Source organism: Zosterops lateralis (assembly GCF_965231275.1).
Source record: "Zosterops lateralis genome assembly, chromosome: 15".
NCBI lineage: Eukaryota > Metazoa > Chordata > Aves > Passeriformes > Zosteropidae > Zosterops > Zosterops lateralis.
Window position 1 is genome coordinate 15,272,262 of NC_139775.1, and position 19,502 is coordinate 15,291,763.

The 19,502-nt window shown below is 47.2% G+C and overlaps 1 protein-coding gene across 2 annotated transcripts in view; it reads left to right on the forward strand.

Moving 5' to 3' along the window:
- PIGQ (phosphatidylinositol glycan anchor biosynthesis class Q) overlaps nt 1-19,079 on the forward strand; it is a 29,399-nt gene extending 10,320 nt beyond the window's left edge. For both annotated transcript variants that reach the window (XM_083872709.1, XM_083872710.1), the window contains exons 5-11: nt 5,681-5,807; nt 6,974-7,127; nt 9,116-9,227; nt 11,416-11,496; nt 12,461-12,575; nt 15,768-15,829; nt 18,104-19,079. In XM_083872709.1, the coding sequence (XP_083728835.1) occupies nt 5,681-5,807; nt 6,974-7,127; nt 9,116-9,227; nt 11,416-11,496; nt 12,461-12,575; nt 15,768-15,829; nt 18,104-18,256 (804 nt within the window). In that variant the 3' untranslated portion in view covers nt 18,257-19,079. The remainder of the gene's footprint in view (nt 1-5,680; nt 5,808-6,973; nt 7,128-9,115; nt 9,228-11,415; nt 11,497-12,460; nt 12,576-15,767; nt 15,830-18,103) is intronic.
- Nucleotides 19,080-19,502: the final 423 nt, after the last annotated feature.

Genomic DNA, 19,502 nt, shown 5'->3' on the forward strand with positions numbered 1-19,502 from the left:
AACTTGCTGTGTCTTGTGATTTTCTTAAACATAACTCCACTTGCCCACTGAGATCCCTCAACATCAGCAGAAATTCACGGATGGGGAGTATGACTCACACTGTCCTGCTCCTCTGGTGGTTCATTTTAGGTGCAGAGCTCCAGTGTATCTGTTTAGTGGCAGTAAGGAACATATAATGTACTTCAGAAGCTGGAGACCAGAGCACTAATCTGAGGTCAGCTCTGCTTTAAGAGCTTCTGTGTGGCCAATTTTGAGCCCTGCCATGCAGCTGCACAGCCTAATCCTTTCTCTGCCCACTTTTCTTTCATTTCTGAATTGGTTTCTTTCTAGCAGGAGAATGTCTTCTCTCTGCTCTTTCTCCAGCTTCTTGGTTGGGAAGAATTTGATTTTGATCAGAGAATTCCAGCAATGGTTTATTTTTCCTACCGGGAAGAGCTCACATTTCCCTTGATGATGATCCTCTTGGTCCATGTCTGACTCTTTAATTATTACAAGGTCTCTGATCATTCTTGTACATGCTGGACTTTCAGAAAGCATTTATGGAGTGTCCAGCATGGCTGTGGATCAGGATTATTGCTGGTTTTCTTACCTTTCATAGTCAAACTTTTAAGGACAGCATGTTTGTTATAGATACTACTCAGCAGTGGTGGTGGGTAGGAAAAACCACATTTGTTGCAGGACACTTGCTGTTGTGTTTGAGCTGTACACTGCAAATATTCTTCTAAGCTTTATTCCTACATCTTTTCCCTTACATGTATTTCAGTTGGAGAAATTTAAGTTATCTAGAGCTTTCCCTTTGGGATTACTGCAAGTGCCCAGCTCTCAGAAATCTGATTTCTTAACAAGCCTGCAGGGAGGTGGCTTTGGCTGCATTTCTGGCTGCACAGGTGGCTCTGGGAGGGATTCCATCTGCCCAGTGTCTTTGGCAGATGGACACTCTCCGTGCTCAAGGTGTGTCCACCCCCAGCACCTGTCCTGGCCAGGCTTTCTTGTGAGGGTTGTTTGTTTGTTCCTCTTTCAGTAATTTAGCTCACCTGTCACTCAACTTTGGCATCACAGTGACAGCTGTCTTCACCGAGCCTCCTCCGTGTGTGGACTCTGTTACCTGGCTATCACCAGGAGCTGTTTGCTTTCTTTCCTGGAAGTGCTGCCTCCTCCATGTCTGGGGGAGCTGATAGCCAGCCAGTGCCTTTCTTCCCTGTTTTTCCAGGCTTATCACTTCAGGCCACTCACAACTCTTCTTTTTTCCCAGCCTTACTTTCTTCTTCCAGGCATGTGAGATTGTGGACATAAAATCATTTGGAGTCCTTTTACTCCCTTTGCTGGGCATTGATTTATATGCATTATGTGCAGGTCTTAAAAAATGCAGATCTGAGTGATCCCAAAATATACCGGTGACTTCAGCATGTGGTGTGCAAGCCAGCCCCACTTCTTTTCCAGTATGACAGCAGAATCTCCCCTCAGCCATTCAGCAGTAGGTTTCCTCTCTGCTGCTGAGTGTCCATCTGGCCTGCATTATTCCCATCACTGGGCTTTCTCAAGTGCTTGTGTGCTGCCAAGTTCAGTAACTCAGCATTCCCTGTGTGCACAGAGCTCCTGTTCCTTCTTCTGCTTTGAGCTGTGCCCAGATCTGCTGATAGCAGTGACCCTGCACCTCTGTGTCTGTTGGTAAATAGAACATTGGATATCTCATTCCCCCAGAGGGTCCAGGCACTGCCCAGGCTCCCCAGGGAATGGGCACTGCCACAGCTCCAGGAGGGTTTGGACAGCTCTGCCAGGGATGGGATTTTTGGGATGTCTGTGCAAGACCAGAGTTGGACTGGATGATTCCTGTGGGTCCCTTCCAACTCAGGATATTTTATGTTGCTTTTATAATAAGATTGTTATATATAATAAGTCTATATACATAACCTCACTTTAACCTTATTGATTTTAATATTGACAGGGTACCCTTATATAACCCATAACCTTATTGGTTTGATTGATTGATTTTAACATTGACAAAATCCCAGCACTGGATAGAGTGCTCAGTTTTTTTCCCAACCAACTTCTCTCTGGGAGGAAACAGTGCAGGTGGGTTATTTTGACTCTCAGCACTGCCAGAGAGCTGTCAGGAGTTCAAGCTGTGTTCCCTGGCCATCCCTTGTCATCCTCTGATAAAATGGATCTCAAATCAGCACTTGGGTGGCAGTTGTTGATGCTGATGTACATCACTGAGTGCAGCTCCCCCTTTCCCAGCGTGGTGAGCTGTGCTGTGCTGTGCTGTGCTGGCTGTAATAACAAGTTACTTTTGTCACTCAGTGAGGCAGATGTGATTCAGAGACACCCAGGGAGTAAGTGGCAGGGAGCATTTAGGAAGGACTGATTTTTGAAGCAGGCTTTCAAATCCTAAAATGGAAAAGTTGAATAATCTTTTCTCTGTAGGTGCCCTCACAACTCCTACCTTCCTCCTTCTCTTGATCCCACCAGGCTTCCCAATGGTTGTCCTTGCTTTTCTCTTCCACAAGACAGCCTTCTTTCAGAAATACCTGACTCAGAGCTCTGCACTGGTTTTAAACAGAACTGCTTATAAACCATCTTCCTTTTTTCCCCCTTCATCTCTTTTATCCTTGCCGATGTGTCTTTTTCCTAAGTTGCAATCTGTCTGAAACAGTTACATATTTATCATAGATTGTGCCTGCAAAAGCTTTACAGGGGCTTGGAGATGATTTGATGTATGTTCCTACTCAGTCTTGTTCCACTGATCCATAAACAAAGCAAGCAGAGAAAACACTTCCTGAAAATTATTTTTAGATGTTAATTTATAAAATAGTGTCTCTTATAGCCCCAACCACCTGCAGCAGACACAGGGCAGGTGTGTGTGACAGGGAGAGCTCTGGCTCTGTGTGCTCTGACTTGCAGCAGACAGAACTATTAAAGCTGGAAAAGACCTTTAGGATCACCAAGTTCAACCATCAGCCCAGCAGTGCTGTGTTCATCACTAACCCCTGTCTGCAGGTGCCCCCAGGGATGGGACTCCACCCCTGCCCTGGGCTCCTTCACCCTTTCAGTGAAGAACTTTCCCCTGTGTCCAGTCTAAACCTCTGCTGGTGCAACTTGAGGCTGTTTCCTCCCATCCTGTCCCTGTTCCCTGGGAGCAGAGCCCGACCCCCCCTGGCTGTCCTCTCCTGTCAGGGAGTTGTGCAGAGCCACAAGGTCCCCCCTGAGCCTCCTTTTCTCCAGGCTGAGCCCCTTTCCAGCTCCCTCAGCTGCTCCTGGTGCTCCAGCCCCTTCCCCAGCTCTGTTCCCTTCTCTGGAGCATCACAATGTCCTTCTCCATCCATGTCACACCAGCATTAGTCCTCTGCACATGGAAACCAGGAAGAAGAGCATGACAGTAAAGAGAATATTTCCCCAGTGAGCTTATCTAACCCTCATTAGCTCCACTCTCTCTCCATTTTGGTCATGTCCCAGCACCCTGTTATGAAACACTTCCAAACCAGTGTATCTGATTTATTAATATGCCCACATTCAGTATTCATGACTGCAGGAGGAGATTCGGACTCACAGTCACCTTTCCTGATTCTATTTGCTATTGATCAGTCCTGAAATATCTGTCTGGGAAACAACCTGCAAGGTTATGCTTCAGGACTCTGTTGAGATAAGGAGCAGCAAGGTAGGGCACCTTCCCAGGGCTACTTGCCCCTGTCAGAGTTTTAGCAGCACCTCTGGGACTGGCAGCCTCCAGAAATACTCCCTGCTAAAACCCAGCCTTGCTGAAGGACTGCTTTCAAGCATTTAAATATTTCATTAAAATCCCCAAATGCTTTTTCTAAGTTACCAGTCCAACACTTTAAATATTAAAAACAGTCTATTTATAAAGCAGCAAAGGCTTCTGAGCCACAGAGGTGAGCTCCATGGGATCCAATCAGCCCTGACTTGCAGTGAGACAGAGGGAAAAGGAAGAAAACAGACAAGCCTTTTTGGAGAAGTTGAAAATGGAACCATTAATTTTGCCACTGCACTAAAAGTAAATGTTTACAAACTCATTTTGCCGGGATGTGTTGGTTAATAAAGAAAATGGAATCATTCCTTGGAAATAATTTTTCCTTAGGGAAATTATATGTGTGGATGATAAGGAAAGTAGGCTACAGCTTTAGGGAGCATGGCTTGGTGGTTCTACACATGGGCAGTTTTCAGTGCCCTTCACTTGCAGGGAATTTTTGGGGAAAGAAGGCTTTTCCTCAGTCTCTGTTCATGTGGGGCAGTGTAAGAGGTCACTTCTCCCAAGTATTTTCCCCACCTGTTTGCTGAAGGTTATCCCTTCCCTCAGTTCAGAGCTTGGTAACTGGAGCTCAGCAATGGTTTCAGCTCAAGGGAGCAGGGCAGGTGTGAAATTCTGAAGAGAAAAATCACCCAACTGCAAGGGGAGTGTGGAGTAGTGGAGTGGAGAGAGAAGATCAATGAATAACACCAGCCTGGGCTGAAATCACCAGAAATTGTGAATCACAGCCCTCAGTGAAGGGTCTGGAGCTCACATTTGAGGTAGGGAGGAACAAGCCCAGAGCTGGAGTTTGGTTTGTTCTGCAGCAGTGAAGTGACAGCACACGGGGCTGGAGCGTGTCCAGGGAAAGGGAACAGAGCTGGGGAAGGGTCTGGAGCACCAGGAGAGGCTGAGGGAGCTGGAAAGGGGCTCAGCCTGGAGAAAAGGAGGCTCAGGGGGGACCTTGTGGCTCTGCACAACTCCCTGACAGGAGGGGACAGTCAGTTAACAAGGGACAGGACAAGAGAAAGCAGCTTCAGGTTGCAGCAGAGAAGGTTTAAATTCAATATTGGGAAAATTCCTGTATGAAGAGGGTGGTCAGGCATTGGAACAGGTTGCCCAGGACAGTGGTGCAGTCACTGGAGGTGTTCAAAAAGCCATATGGATGTGGCACTTGGGGATGGAGGTTAGTGGTGCACCTGGCAGTATTGGGTTCATGGGATTTGATGATGTTAGAGGGCTTTTCCAACCATAATGATTTTCTGATTCAGTGATGTGGGGAGGAGCTCCATTAGTGTTTTTCCTCAGTGATTCCAGGGCTGCTTTGCTGCTGATGCCATGAGTGCCTGTCCATGAAGCCTGCAGAGAGTGAGAGGCAAGATCAGGGTTATTTCCTAGTACACCACAAGGTATCAAGAGATTTTGTGCATGGAATACATTTATGTAATTGTGCTTTCTACCCTGCTCTAAACAAACACAGATTGTTTATAAAAATCCACTCTTTTTTGCCTATTAGTGCACTGTCACCTTCTCCCCTTTTAAAATCCTGACAGCCTTCCCCAAGCTCAGCTCTGGCTTTTCACCTGACTCTCCCCAGAAGTGGATTTGTGCACCAGCATTTGCCATTTATTTCTAGAACCCTCATTACCCCAAGAAATGCCACTGTGCAAACCTTCCAGAGGTGACACAGTTCCATATTCCCAGCACAGAAACCACTGAAAACTTCAGGTTCCTCTCAGCTGTTGTGTTTGATTCAGTAAGGAGTTAATAAAGGTGCATTTCTGATTTAGGTAGTTGACTGTAAAGCAGTCATTTGGGTTTTTTCCCATTGGTTTGAAGGTTGTGGTGGAATACTTGAGGGGGCAGCAGTTACTGGTCCTGTTCAGGGTGATTTCAGCCTTTTCTTCTCTCCATGGCCTGGTTTCCTTGTGTTTGCAGCACGTGGCAGAGGAGCTGCAGGACCTGCTCCAGTGGCTGATGGGAGCCCCAGCTGGACTGAAAATGAACCGAGCCCTGGATCAAGTTTTGGGCCGTTTCTTCCTTTATCACATCCATCTTTGGATCAGTAAGTGAAATTGTTTTAACTTTCCAGCCTCCCTTTTCATTTCTTCCCTCTGAGTGTTTAATGTTTGCCTAGAGGTGAGTAATGAATCAAAACGCACTTTGTGCAAGTACAGACTTGTCTGGGAGTCTTCCTGCTGTGGGAACTGAAGCCAAAGTTGGATTCCCACACAAGGAATTCATGCGTATTAAATAAAGTGCTGATATTGAGGTATCTTCTCTGCAAGAAGTGCAGATCCTACTGAGGCTTAGTTTCTTTGGTGTCACTGGTGGTGAGTGTCCAGGGGAAGGCTCTGCTGTGAGGTCTTTTGCAGGGTTTTGTGGTCTTTGCCATGTGAAATGCAGCTTTTGGGACAGGGATGAGAAATATGCAGGGATGCAAATGCCAAGCCTGTTCCATCACCAACTTCAGCTTAGTGCAGTTTTATCATTTCAGGTTCTTCCTTGAAATAACACACCTCTGTTATCCTTGATGGAGCAGTGCAGGCATGGTGGGCATGAACTCCATAGTTATCTTACTGGTTTACTTTGCTCACCAGTCAAGTATGGTCTTGTTTCTGTGACTTTGCCCCACTTTGGTGCTGAAAGAGACTGTTTGTCCACACTGCTTTATTTTAGAAAAGCCATATGAGGTGGCTTTTGTGGGAAGAAGAGAAAAACAGGAATGGTTGCAGTAAAGGTTGATGTGTGCAGTTAAAAATGTACTTAAGAACCTGGACACCAATGTAGAAAATTAAATGTTACATCCCTGGAAGTGTTCAAGGCCAGATTGGATAGGGATTGAAACAACCTGGTCTGGTGGAAGGTGTCCCTGCCCATGGCAGGGAGGTGGCACTGAATGATATTTGAGATGCCTTACAACCCAAACCATGCCATGCTGATTCCATTAAATCCCATGTGAGAAAGGTGAGTGCTGTGTTCAAGCTGTGCACACTCCTTCCCACCCTCCCAGTGCTGCCCCACCTTGGGGCAGAAACTTGGGCAGAAAGAGAGTTTTCATTGTCCCTCCTGTAGAGAAAATGGCATCTAAAGGAGTTTTCCAGCTTCACCTCCATGTTTCCATGGCTCTGATTTCTGGAGCAGCGTTGTAGGGCGAGGACAATCAGCCTTTTGAGAGGGCCAGGAGGGAGATGAGGCAGTGGAGCACTGACCCTCTGCCGTGTCCCCCAGGCTACATCCACCTGCTGTCCCCATTCATCGAGATGATCCTGTGGTACGTGGGGCTGTCTGCCTGCCTGGGGCTCACCGTGGCTCTCTGCCTCCTCTCGGACATCATTGCACTCCTCACCTTCCACATCTACTGCTTCTATGTCTACGGGGCCAGGTGAGTGTCCCTCCCTCCCTGGGCTCTGCTTGGGAGCACCTCAGGCTGTGGGGAAGGATTCAGTCCTGGTGTAGTTCTCCTGAATTCACATTTTAACTCCCAGTGATGGCCACAACCATCATTTAGTACAAGCAGCCCGTCTTTTGTTTCTCCTGCATTTAGATATTTATCTGTTGTGGTAGTGACCTGGAAAAATGAAACTACACCACAGGCAGAGGGCAAGAAAGCAGCTCACCCCCTCCCTTTGGTTCAGCCTCAGAGTACTCTCCTCCATTGCACCTTGCTAGAGATTTTAAAGGGAACTGGAGAATGGTTGGATTGGAAGTATTGAGACTTGATTTATGAGCTGGCTCTGTTGTGAGCACAGGTCTTACACCCAGAATCAGTAATGCCAGGAGTGGGAGGCCTCTTCCCAACTCTTCTAATTACTGGAATTTCTGTGTTGGACTGTGAGGAATTGCCTTGCTCATCCTAGTTGTGCAGAGTGGGAGCAGGAAGTAGGAAAAGCATTTTTTTTCAGCTGATTGCTCTTCCCTGGAGCTGCAGGGAGCCCGTTTACCTGTCCTGTGTTTATCAGAAGTACAAAGAGCTGTGTGCTGTCCCATGGAGAGCCAGGAAGAGTCACCCACAGCCCCTTGAATTCCTGCAGCTGGCAAAAGGAAGAATTTGCTGGTTCAGGTGCTGGTGAAGGCCGAGATCTCCTTCTGGAGCAAACCACAGAGTGAAACAAGGGCAGGCATGTGTGAACAGGCAGCAGGGCAGGTGCCACTGCAGCAACACCCACTGGGTGTCATGTCAGGGAATGCAGAGAGAACGTGGCCTCAGTCACAGCCACGGGCAGGTGTGTGCTAGAACCTGGAGAAGCTGTCCTGGGCTCCCTCCTGCCTAGGGATTAGTGCACCAAGCTGTGCCTGCCAGTCTGGAGGCACCCTGCCAATTCCTTGAAGCAGTTGGTGTTCCTCAAACCAGATTCTTCTCTTGGATGAGACTCCTTTGCCTCTGCTTTCACATTGCTGTTGTGAAATCTGAGCAGCCTCCACACCTGGTTTGCCAGTCTGGCTTTTGTAGCTCAGGCTTTCTCAGACTCTATTCTGCCCCACACATCGGCCATGTACCTTTTCTTTACATCCCTGTACGTTGGCACTGCTGCCCCTGGCACTTTGTGCCTCCTCTCCATCCCAAGAGCTCTTTCTTCCTTGATGTTATTCCATAGAGAGGTGTCTGTTTCCCACCCCTTGTCACTCCAAGTTTCCCTCACTGTTGTCATTTTTATTTGTATGAGGAAAGTAGCTCCAAGTCTCACAGCACCAAGTTCTGAAAGCCTTGAGATCAGTAGGGGCCTCCAGGCATTTCACTGGTCTCATTCCACTCTTGGGGATTTTTAGAGCTGTGGGTTACTAGAGAAGATACATGGACTCCTCTCCCTTTGTCTCTGCTGTAGAGACACAATTGACTCAGGTGTGGGGGTAAGACCTTGGCCAGCCCTGCCTGGAAGGGTGTGAAGGCAGGGGAAGGGACAGATCTGAACTGGGGACACACAGGTGGAATAAGATTGCTGGTTCTTTTCATTGAATCATGGAATGAGTTGGGTTGGAAGGGGCCTTACAGCTCATCTCATTCCAACTCCTGCTGTGGCAGGGACACCTTCCACCATCCCAGGCTGCTCAAATCCTGTCCAGCCTGGCCTTGGACACTTCAGGGATCCAGGGGCAGCCACAGCTTCTCTGTACCAGGGTCTCAGCACCCTTTTGCTGCAGGGGAGGAGTTGCCATGAGGCTGGTGATTGCTGTGGCTCCAGGGCATGGAGCTGCAGTACCCCCTGTGCCAGGGGCAGCCCAGAGAGGGTTCACTGTGCCATGAGTCTTTATCTGCATCATTCCCAGGGGATTTCTTTTGCCACCCCTGGCTCTGCAGGTGGGTGGGTGACAGCTGGGTGTTGCTGGAGCTGGGAGCTGCCAGCTGTGCTGCAGAGTTTTCTCTTTGCTCAGGCTCTACTGCCTCAAGATCTACGGCCTGTCCTCTCTGTGGCGCCTGTTCCGGGGGAAGAAGTGGAACGTGCTGAGGCAGCGGGTGGATTCCTGCTCCTATGACCTGGACCAGGTACTGCCACAGCCCTGGGGACACCCCGGGCCACTGCCCTTGGTGATGCCCTCCCATCCTGCTCTGATTGATGCTGGGACACAGATACAGGAGCCTTTGTGGTGCCCAGAACAAGGACATATCCCAACACTCTGAGCCCGTGGCTCTTCTGCTGCCTTACAGCACTCCTGACTACCCTGCAGCACTTTTCATTGCCCTGCACTCCTTCCCTGACCTCCAGCACCCTTTCCTTACCTGCAGCACCCCTTCCCTTCCCTATACCACTTCCATTCCCTGCACCCCTCCTCTTCCCTGCCCTGCACCCTTCCTTGCACTCTTTCCCTACCCTGCACCCTATTCCTGACCTCCAGCATCCTTTCCCTTTCCCTTTCCCTTTCCCTTTCCCTTTCCCTTTCCCTTTCCCTTTCCCTTTCCCTTTCCCTTTCCCTTTCCCTTTTCCCTTTCCCTTTCCCTTCCCCTTCCCCTTCCCCTTCCCCTTCCCCTGCCCTCCATCACCCCTTTCCCTTGCTCAGAGGGCCAAATTCTGGCAAGTGCAGAGTTTCCTGAGCACCTGGCAGGCCCTGGGGGAGCTGCAGTGGGTGTGTGGGTGCTGCAGATGCTGGCAGCTCCCAGAGCCTGGAGTGGGAATGGGGGAGGGATGGAGGCAGTTGGAAATGTGGTGCCCAGCAGTGTTGTCACAGTAACAGCCGTGGCAGCGTTTCTATTAAAAGGCCCCCGTTTCATTCACGTTGTGCTGGAGCCTGGCCCACACACTCTCACTCAAGCAGAGGCAGTTCTTTTTTTTTTTTTTTTTTTTTTTTTGTGGAGTGTGCTGTAAGCTCTTTTTAATTTCTGAAATGCCATGCAAAAGTCCAGCAGAGGCTGAGCTGCTCCAGGCCAGCAGCTGCAAACATCACTGAAATAATACAATAATATTTGGGAACTTGCAGGGTCAGTGCCTCTCTCTGTTACAACAGATCACCTCGAGCTTCTTGCACCAGAGCTGAGAGCTGGTTTTCTGTTTCTTTGGTGATTAAAAGCCTTTGGTGATTAAAAACCGTGCCAGGTTTGCATCAGGGCTCACTCCCTGTGTACTTTGAGGAGAATTGGTTTGGCACTTCAGGCTTCATCCTGCTGCTCTGGAGACCAGTGGGAATTGTGTCACTGGCCGGGTAGGAAGAGACATTCAAAGCAGACCTTAAAAGACTTTTCGAGGTTTAAACAACTGCAATGCAATGACAGGAGAAGGGAGAAACAACTGCTGTGAGGAGAATGGATGGGGTTATGGTCTATTCCTGGTTACAGCTGAGATGCTGATCCACCTCTCTGCCATGGGTTGTTTTCTTTCATGGTGTCCTGCAGCCGTGGTCCCTTTTTGCAGAGGTTGCAGTGCCCTGTGCTGCTTTGGCCTCTCTGCTCTGGAAGTGGTGACTGGAAATAGAAGAGTCAGGTCCCTGTTTGGTATAAATCTGAATTTCTCCCACTTGGAATTATTTAGACCTCTGTCAGCTGGGTTGGCCCAGAATAAAAATAACTTTTTCTGTGGGCAGTGGAGCTAATGACACCTGCTTCCCTGGGGATTTTTCTCCTTCCTCCTCTAAATATTGCTCCCTGACTCCAGCTTCTTCCTCTCTCCCATCTTCCCACTGAGCAAGAGGAAGAATTCCTGTGGCTGGACAACTCAGCTGGTTGCTGCCTTGGGGAATGTTCATCACCCAAATTCTGTCAGGTTTGCACCAGGTGCCTGCACTGCTAAAACAAGGAGGAACAAAAATACTTTTCAATTCTTCACAGTATTCCCATTCAAATAACCATTTCTTTGTTCTTGTCCACAATCTGATCAATGGCTCTAAAACTTTTGGGGACAGGGCGTGGAAAAAATGCAAGATCATGCAGGTCTTGTTTCCTAAGGAAGCTGACCTGAAATGGGAAATCTTGAATGTTGCCTGTAAATGAAAAGTTCTGTCAGGATCCAGCTTTTATTTTTCTTTCCAAATGTACTCCCATAATAAGGAGTTTTGAAGAAGGCCCAATGAGAGGAGAAATACTGAAAATATCCAAGGTAACAGCATTATTCACATAGGCAAGATAAAAACACATTAAGGAGTCCTGCAAACTTCCATTGCCTCAGAGTCTCCTATTTTTTATTTGTAATATATTTTTATTTTGCCACTGCTCTGCTCATTGATTGTGTTTCCTTTTTCCCCAGTTATTTATTGGCACTTTGCTGTTCACGATCCTGCTGTTCCTCCTGCCTACAACTGCACTCTATTATTTGGTGTTTACCCTGGTAAGATTTAACCCTTGAAACAAGTCAGCCATTCTCTTCTGAGGTAGGAAAAAATGGTTTATGATCATCCATAAAGAAAATAAAAATCTGGGTGTCTTAGGAAGGATTGTCACACAGCCCATGTTTGTGTTTTTCCAAAGGGAATTCCCAGCAAATCCTGGCCAGCAGGAGAAACTGTTCCACTCTTTTTCTCTCAGAAGTTGTTTTTTTTTTTTATGTTTCCATCCACATCTACAATGATGGCATCTCTAGTCTGATCCAGAACTTTTTTTTTTTCAGGGAATTAATTTGCTGTATTAAAAACTGTAAATGTTTTCAACCAAGCTTTCCTCAGAGGCTGGAACTTCTTTATTTTTCTTTTGTTCCCCCAATATGACCAGTCCTCTACATGGTCTGCCCAGAGCCAAATTTTCCACAGCCAGTGGCCATCAAATGCTTTCAGCTTTTTTTTTTTTTTTTTTTTTGAGCCTTCTCTTTTCAGATGAGCTTGGCAGCACAAAATAACTGCAGTGTGACAAAAGGAGGTGCTTCAGTCAGGGATAGAAAACACAGAGCAGGAAGCTCATTTCTGCCTGCTCTGCTCCTGCTCAAACTCTTCATGGGGTTTCTTCAGGCTGCAAAGAGCTGTTGCAGCTCACTGTTGGAGAGAGTAAAATTTACATTCCCTGGTACACAGTGATGGAGTTGACTCAAAGTGGGAGAATTTGGGTTTCATTTTCAGTTGTGGCTGTTGAAAATGAAATAATTCTCGTGTCCTTGCTGGTCACAGCATCTCCAGCTGTGGGAGCTTCATTCCAGTTACACCTTAAACCCAGATTGCTGAGGTTCTGAGCACTTGCAGATATCACACCCACTTTGGGAGGCTTTAGCTTAGCCCACAGCATTAGATCCCAGCTCAGCTTGGGAATTTACAAGTGTTTAATCTCCTGTTTCCTGAGATGTTTTGTTAAACTGGTTTTTGTAGCTCCGGTTGCTGGTGGTGATTGTGCAGGGCCTCATTCACTTGCTGGTGGACCTGATTGACTCCCTGCCTCTTTATTCCCTCATCCTTCGCCTCTGCAGATCCTACAGGCTTGCAGGTGAGTCCCTCAGCTCTGTCCCTGCAGAACTCCAAGCATTTTGTATTATGTGCTGGATTTTGGTGCACTGGGTCACTCCTGAATTGAGGATTCAGTGCAGTGGGGGTAGGAAAGAACCCAAGGTTTGAGTTGTGCAGATGTCCCTGCTGTGAACCAGCAGGATAAGGATGTCAATGGAAATAAATCTGAACCTGAAGCAGAATCAGGAGCACCTTTAGAAAGCCCTTGGCCACCAGAAATGACATCCAAACAAGCATCATATAAACAAGGTCATCTTTTATTCCAGTTCTAGACAGGTCAGGTAAAACTTCTGCGAGTCAAGCATGGCTGGAGCTGTGTCAGGGGAGGTTTAGGTTGGATATTATGAAAAGATTCTTTCCCCAGAGGGTTCAGGCACTGCCCAGGCTCCCCAGGGAATGGGCTCTGCCAGAGCTCCAGGAGGGTTTGGACAATGCTCTGAGGGATGCCCAGGGTGGGATTGTTGGGAGGTCCTTCCCAAATCATGATATTCCATTCCATGATTCTATTAAACAAGCTTTTGGCTTTGGTTGTTTGATCTCTGAAACAAGCCAAATCACAAAAACACTTGGAATATCAGCTGTTCCAAAGGGTTGGATCTACAATGGTTGCAAATCAATGGAGCTCTTTCAGTTCTGTGCTGACTTTGACTGACTGAAGCCCTGAGCTGAGGTGTTTGGATGAATTTCAAAGCTCTGGGCAGAGTTCAGATAATCATTCCCTTTTTGAGACTGCAGAGTTCAGATAATCATTCCCTTTTTGAGACTAATCTGTCACCATTTTGAAACCAGTCATTGTTTTTCCACTTTGGGTAACCATAAACCATGGCTGGCACTAGAGTAAGGACTCACTTTGGAATGCCTTTGACTGTCCACAGCTATGGTTGATCTAGTTACAATCAAGCACATCTAAATTATCATCTCCCATCCTTTTAAAGAGCATGCAGCAGGAATTTAGCATAGAAGAAAGAGCTTGATCATCAGGAAACCAAGGCCAGGCATCAAAGGCAGAGGAGGCTCAAGGCAACCTCAGCAGCTTTGTCTGCTGGAGTTCTGCCAGGTTCAGTTTTGGGAAGATAGAGCTGAGCTGTGTTACCAACTCTCTTCCTTTTCCATGGAAGCCTTCAGCAGGTTCCTATGAATTTCCTGGCAGGAATGTCTTAAACCCTTCAGGGTTTGCCTTTGGGGAACAGGAGATGCTGCTGAAGAGAAGTGACCCAGTAAGGAGCAGGATGTAGGGCAGGAGGAAATCTTGGTTCCACTGAGAGGTGTAAGACCATGAATTCCTTTAGGTTATGTAAGGCCACAGGTTACTTCTCCTCATTCCTGTTCAGCCAGGTCTCTGCTGCAGGAAACAAACTCCCACCTGAGCAGGGGATTGACTTCTCAGCTGAGTTCCTTTACTGGCACTGCAGTGCCTGTGAGAGGAAGAGGCATCTCTGAGCATTTCTGCAGCCTGTGTTGCTGCCCCAGCACAAAACCATGGCATGGCAGCAGGGACAGATGGAGCAATTGAATCCAATGCAAAGGACTTCAGAGAGTGTGGGTTTTTCTGTGCTGGAGTGATCTGCAGGACCCTGAGCCTTCCTACTCTTCCCATGAGGAGGGAACTGCTCAGGGTCCTGAGCACTGCAGTTACCTGCAGCTCTTTCTAAAACGAATTTATTGCCTTTTTGTGCTTGTATTTTCTTACATGTTTAAGACTCTTGAGCAAATAAATAATCCAATTAAGAAAGTGTTGGCCTGCAGCTTTAGAAGGGAGGTGTGTGGCCAGGACCTACAGAACCAGCATTTGCTGGGGTAAATGGACTGTTCCTGGGGTGAGACTCCAAAGTGCTCGACCACATATCTGAACCTTCAGTGCCTGCTTGTTTCTGTCTGCCAGAAAAGTAGTTCCTGGAATGGTTTAGACACTTCCTCATAGCCAAAGCTCTGTGAATCACATTGAGCACTTTGGTCATCCAGCACATTTGCTTGTTGAGGCCCAGAGAACTCAAACATCTATTTCAAGCCACTGGGGAAGCTCCTTTATCAATATTATCCAGCAAAATGCAGATAAATCCTTCCTATCCTGGCCAGAAAAAGCTTCATGATTTGGGGAGAGAGTTTAAACCAGAGCTGTGTGCTGGAGAAAAGCATTCTATCCCAGGAGTGAACTGTATCATTTTAATTAATACAGAACTTGAGGAAAAAGAGAAAACATTTTGGTTTTTCCATCCAGTGTGCAAGAAACCTAGAGATACTGCAGCAATGGCAGTTACACTTACAATGGTGAAGAGTTTTATTTCTATTTGTGCTGCTGTCAGTGTTTGATCTGTGCCTTGGTCTTTTCTCATCTTCTTACCTGCAGGAAAGAATAAACAGGGCATGCTTGGCTGGAACAGGTTTGCAGAGATGAATTGGTGGTTTTATTTCTGTGAAGTAACTTGACATTTTTGTAAGAAAAATGTCTCTCTGGTCCAAGCTGTTACCTTTGAAACATTGTATTAAATCTGTGTGTGTGCAGCGTGTCACCCTCAGAATCCAAAAATCTTTCCTGTTTATCTTTACAGTGTTGGCAATGAGGCAAATCCCAGAGGAAATAGGAGAGTGGCAGGTTTGATGGGGTCAGCCTGTTAAAAACACAGGGATTGCTTTGAAATATTTTAATGCCTCCAGGTCAGCCCCTTCCCTCTCTCAGCCTGAAAGATTTGCACATGTGCTCTGTCCACATGAGCACAAATTAAATGCAGGCTCTCTCTGCCTGCTGCTGACATGGAGTTCCCGTTCTGATGGAAGTTTGGGAAAAGTGGAAGGTTTTTCCAGTCCCTCTGTCATCTTCAAGTCTGTCTGGCTGATTTCTAGGCTTTGTGCTTGCTCTAGGACTGAGTTTTCAAGCTGGAGGTGAGAGGGTTTATTTTTAATGGAGCTGTGTCATTAGGCTTAAGGCATTGTAGAGACAATCCATCCTTCCTGTTGAAAACAGGGAATGTTCCCAAATCCAGAAAGGATGAACACAATTTCCAGGGAATCAGTTCTCAAACACCAGCACTGAGTCTGTGCTCCAGGCATTGAACCCTGGAATATCCTGGGTGGGAAAAAACCACAGGGATCATCGAGTCCAGCTCCTGACCCTGCACAGGACACCCCAACAATCCCACCATGGCTTTGCTCTCCTTGTTTTGTGTCTCTGCAGCTGGAGTGAAGTTCAGAGTCCTTGAGCAGCAGGATGGAAAACCTCTGAGGCTCCTTATGCAGGTAAAGCTCCTGTGCCTTCCCTGGCAGTTCCTTCCCCAGAGTGACCCCAGTCCACTGAAAGGCTCCACTTCAAAATTATCAGCTGTAAAATGCTAAAACAAGGGAAATAACCTCGTGTTGCTATGGCTGGCTGCTGCTTTCTGTGCTTTTTGATGCCCTGCTTGCATCGTGTGTTTGGAGAAAACGCAGTGCCCTGGGTGGCGTGAAGGGAAATGTAGAAGAAGGGGAGGTAGGAGAAACACAGAGCTGTGTTACTTCTGGGAATAAGAGCTCATGCCATCATCAGCTCCAAAAGAAGGCAGTTAAACCATCCAGAATGAAGCAGCAGGTAAAGCTCTTCTCCTCCAGAGATGCTGGGAAGCCTTGGCTGCTCCATGGGGCCAGCAGGACGAGAGCCTGGACAAGATGAGAGGGAAAGGGTCTCAAACTTTTCTCCTGAGTTGCTCTGGTGAGGGGTACAGGCAAAGCTCACCTGTGCTTTTGTAACCCCCCATTCCCACGCTCTGGCATCAAAGATACTAAAGGAAATTATCTTCTGAAAAGAAATGAGGTGTTGCCAGCAGGGAAAAGTTTTCCTTTCACTTTCAGGAGTGGAATTTCCATCTCCTGACCCAGCAGGAACACAGCCATGACCCAGGGCGGCTTTTCTTGCTCTCTGCATCCTAAAGAGGAGAGACTGCCAATAGTGTATAGCACTTATAAAAGCACTTGGACACTGGGAGAGTGTGTGGGAAGGATTTAACTGCAGCTTCCCAGTAGTTTTGCTTTTTCCATCACCCAGTCCCACCCTATTTCAGCAAAGGTCAGGCTAGCAGGGAACCAGCAAACCAGTTAGTAGCAATTCCAGGGGGAATCCCTTCTCCATATGTCTTCTAGGGCAAAACTAACATTCTCTGAGCAAGCTGTCTTCCCAGCTTCTGCCTTTCAGTGGTGTAAGAACCAAAATCTGCCATCCTCCCTGGCTAGGACATTCCAGGAGAAGGAAACCAGACAGCAGGAGCTGCTGAGCAGAGGCTTTGGCATTGCTGTCTGTGAGAGATGAGGTGGATGGAATCTGCAGAGGGAAAAGACCACGACTTAAAGAGCAGGGACACTGAATCATATGACTGTGATGAATTTTCCTTGGACCACTGCAGGAAGATCCATTTTCTGTCTGGAATATAGCACAAGTCATCACCTCGAGAGGTGGAAGTGCTGCAGTAGATGTCTGTCCTGGCCTTCTGTTCCAATAATAATGAGCAGACAGGCAGAAAAGGCACCTTTTTTTTTGCTCTCTGTGTGCTGGTGGAAATGAAAAATGGGCTTGTGTCAGAAATCTTGCTGAATATCCCACTTTCTGATAAGCTTTTGGAGAGGGTAATCTAAAAAAACTATTTTTAAGTGGAATTTTTATTTATTGTACATGGTGATGTGCCTTTCTTGAGAATCTGCAGTGGCTTTTCCTCCTCTCTCTGTGAAAGCCCCTCTTGGAGCTGTGCCTGGTGGGAGTCAGGCTGGACCCATGGACCTGTGCCCAAAATAATTGCAGCTGTAGGTGATAGTCTGAGCTGTCCTGTGGGGCACTGCTAATGGATTAGAAATCAATAATGCTGGCTTTGAGTATTCCAAACCAGCTCCTGCTCCTGCCAAGGGATTATTTTTGATTTTTAAGATAGTGTCTGTGGAATGCAAAGTCCAGACCCTGGAGCAGGGCAGGGGATGGGGGATGATATTTCCATTCCAAATGCTACTTAATATTCTTCAGCAACTCTTACATAGGTCAGTGTTTTCATTAGTGTTTCAAGTAATTTCTTGTGGTGCACAAGAAGAAATAATTCTGGCAGTGTGGCTCAACTGAACCAATAGCCCAGGGAGAAAACTGGCTTTAAGCTGAAGGAGGGCTGGTCTGGAGTAGATATTAGGAAAAAAGTCTTTCCTTTGAGGGTGGGCAGGCCCTGGCACAGGGTGCCCAGAGAAGCTCTGGCTGGCCCTGGATCCCTGGAAGTGTCCAAGGCCAGGCTGGATGGGGCTTGGAGCAGCCTGGGACAGTGGGAGGTGTCCCCTCCTCTCTGGTGTGTAACACACCCCCCTCTCATTCCCCCATCTCCTGCTGGTGCTTGTCTGCCCCTCTGCTCGGGAATGATTCTAGTGACACCCCTTGCCCAACTCCATTTGTTAATCTTGGGGGACATTAGAGGAAGATAAACACCCTTAGCAAGCCAGGGAGGGATTCTGGTGCTGTGTGAGGAGCAGGACTGATGTTTCCCTTGCTGCTGTCCCCTTTTCTCCACACAGATCAACCCCCTGTCCTATGGAGGTGTGGTGCAGACATACAGACTGCCCACCTACAGCTGCTATCCCAGGGACTCCTGGGCATCTCTCTGCAAGAAGCTGTTCCTTGGAGAGCTCATCTACCCTTGGAAACACAAAGGAGACAAGCAGAACTAAAGACACTGGAAGAACTTATGAACTTGACCTGAACAATACTGACTCCTAATGCTTTGGGACCAAAGGCTGCTCAGAGACAGCAACTGCTCCATCCCTTTAAATAGATTTTGGTAACATAGGAAGGGCTGAATTTTTAAAGGCAACTATTTTTGAACATTATTTTTCAACTTTCCTCTTCCCCTACACTGTGTTTGTATATTTATGCTAATAATTATTTTAGAAGCAAAAGCTTGAACCTGTCAGTGCCTCATGAAACCAGCACCCAGTGTCATGGAGGAAGCAGCTCCCAGATGGTTTGGTGATGAATTTCTCCCTCCACATCAGCTCACAGGGCTATAAAAGCAGCCCCTCAGGTGGTTCAGAGCCACAATGTTGTGGTGCCTTTCAGCCAGAACGTGGTTTGGACCTTTTATGCTGCAGCCTTCAAGCCAGCTGATCAAAACCATGTGGAGAATCAGCTTATGGAGTCCTGAACTGAAAACTGAACAGCTGAATGTCTGAGTTCATGGGATATTTATGAATTTCTTTTGAGGAGGGCTTGCACTCACCCTCCACCAGAGAAGGTGCTGAAAGAGTGGGGCTGGAGGCCCAGAAGCACAGGCTGTTGTATCATGATTCTGTGATTCCTCTTAGGTGATTTTTTTGCTTTGGATACATTTCCAAAGTGCATCAGTGCTTGGCTTTCCATGGCCTGGTCTCATTTTGATGTGTCTCCTATTCTCTCTCTCTTGGAAAGGTACCTGTGCACTGGAGGGTGATGTCCCACTGGGCATGATGTGGTGGTCAATTTTAAATATAAATTTAAATTTAAATTTGTGATGCATTTAGTGGATGAATGGTCTAAATAACATTTTCACTTCAAGTGAAGCCAGTCATGAGCCATCCTCACCTGGCACTGAGCAGAGCAGGTTTACACCTTACCTCCCTCTCATCTTTCCCCTGGAGCTCCTAAATGATGTCCCCTGGTTCCTCCCATGCCTGCACAGTTCAGTTTGCTGATTGCTGTGAGAAACTTTATTTTTGGTCTTGTGAAAGTAATGTTTCTGATATCCTGAGTTTTAAAAACTTTCTATGAGACCAGACAGTTCATTATGGTCCTGATCATGGTCCTTTGGGATCAAATGCCATGAAAGCCCCAGAGACAGCACAGAGCCATGAAAACCAGCAACTGTGACCTTCCTATTGGGAACCTGCCAGATGGATCAGATGTTCCAGTGTTGGGTTTGTTTACTAAAAGCTGATACTG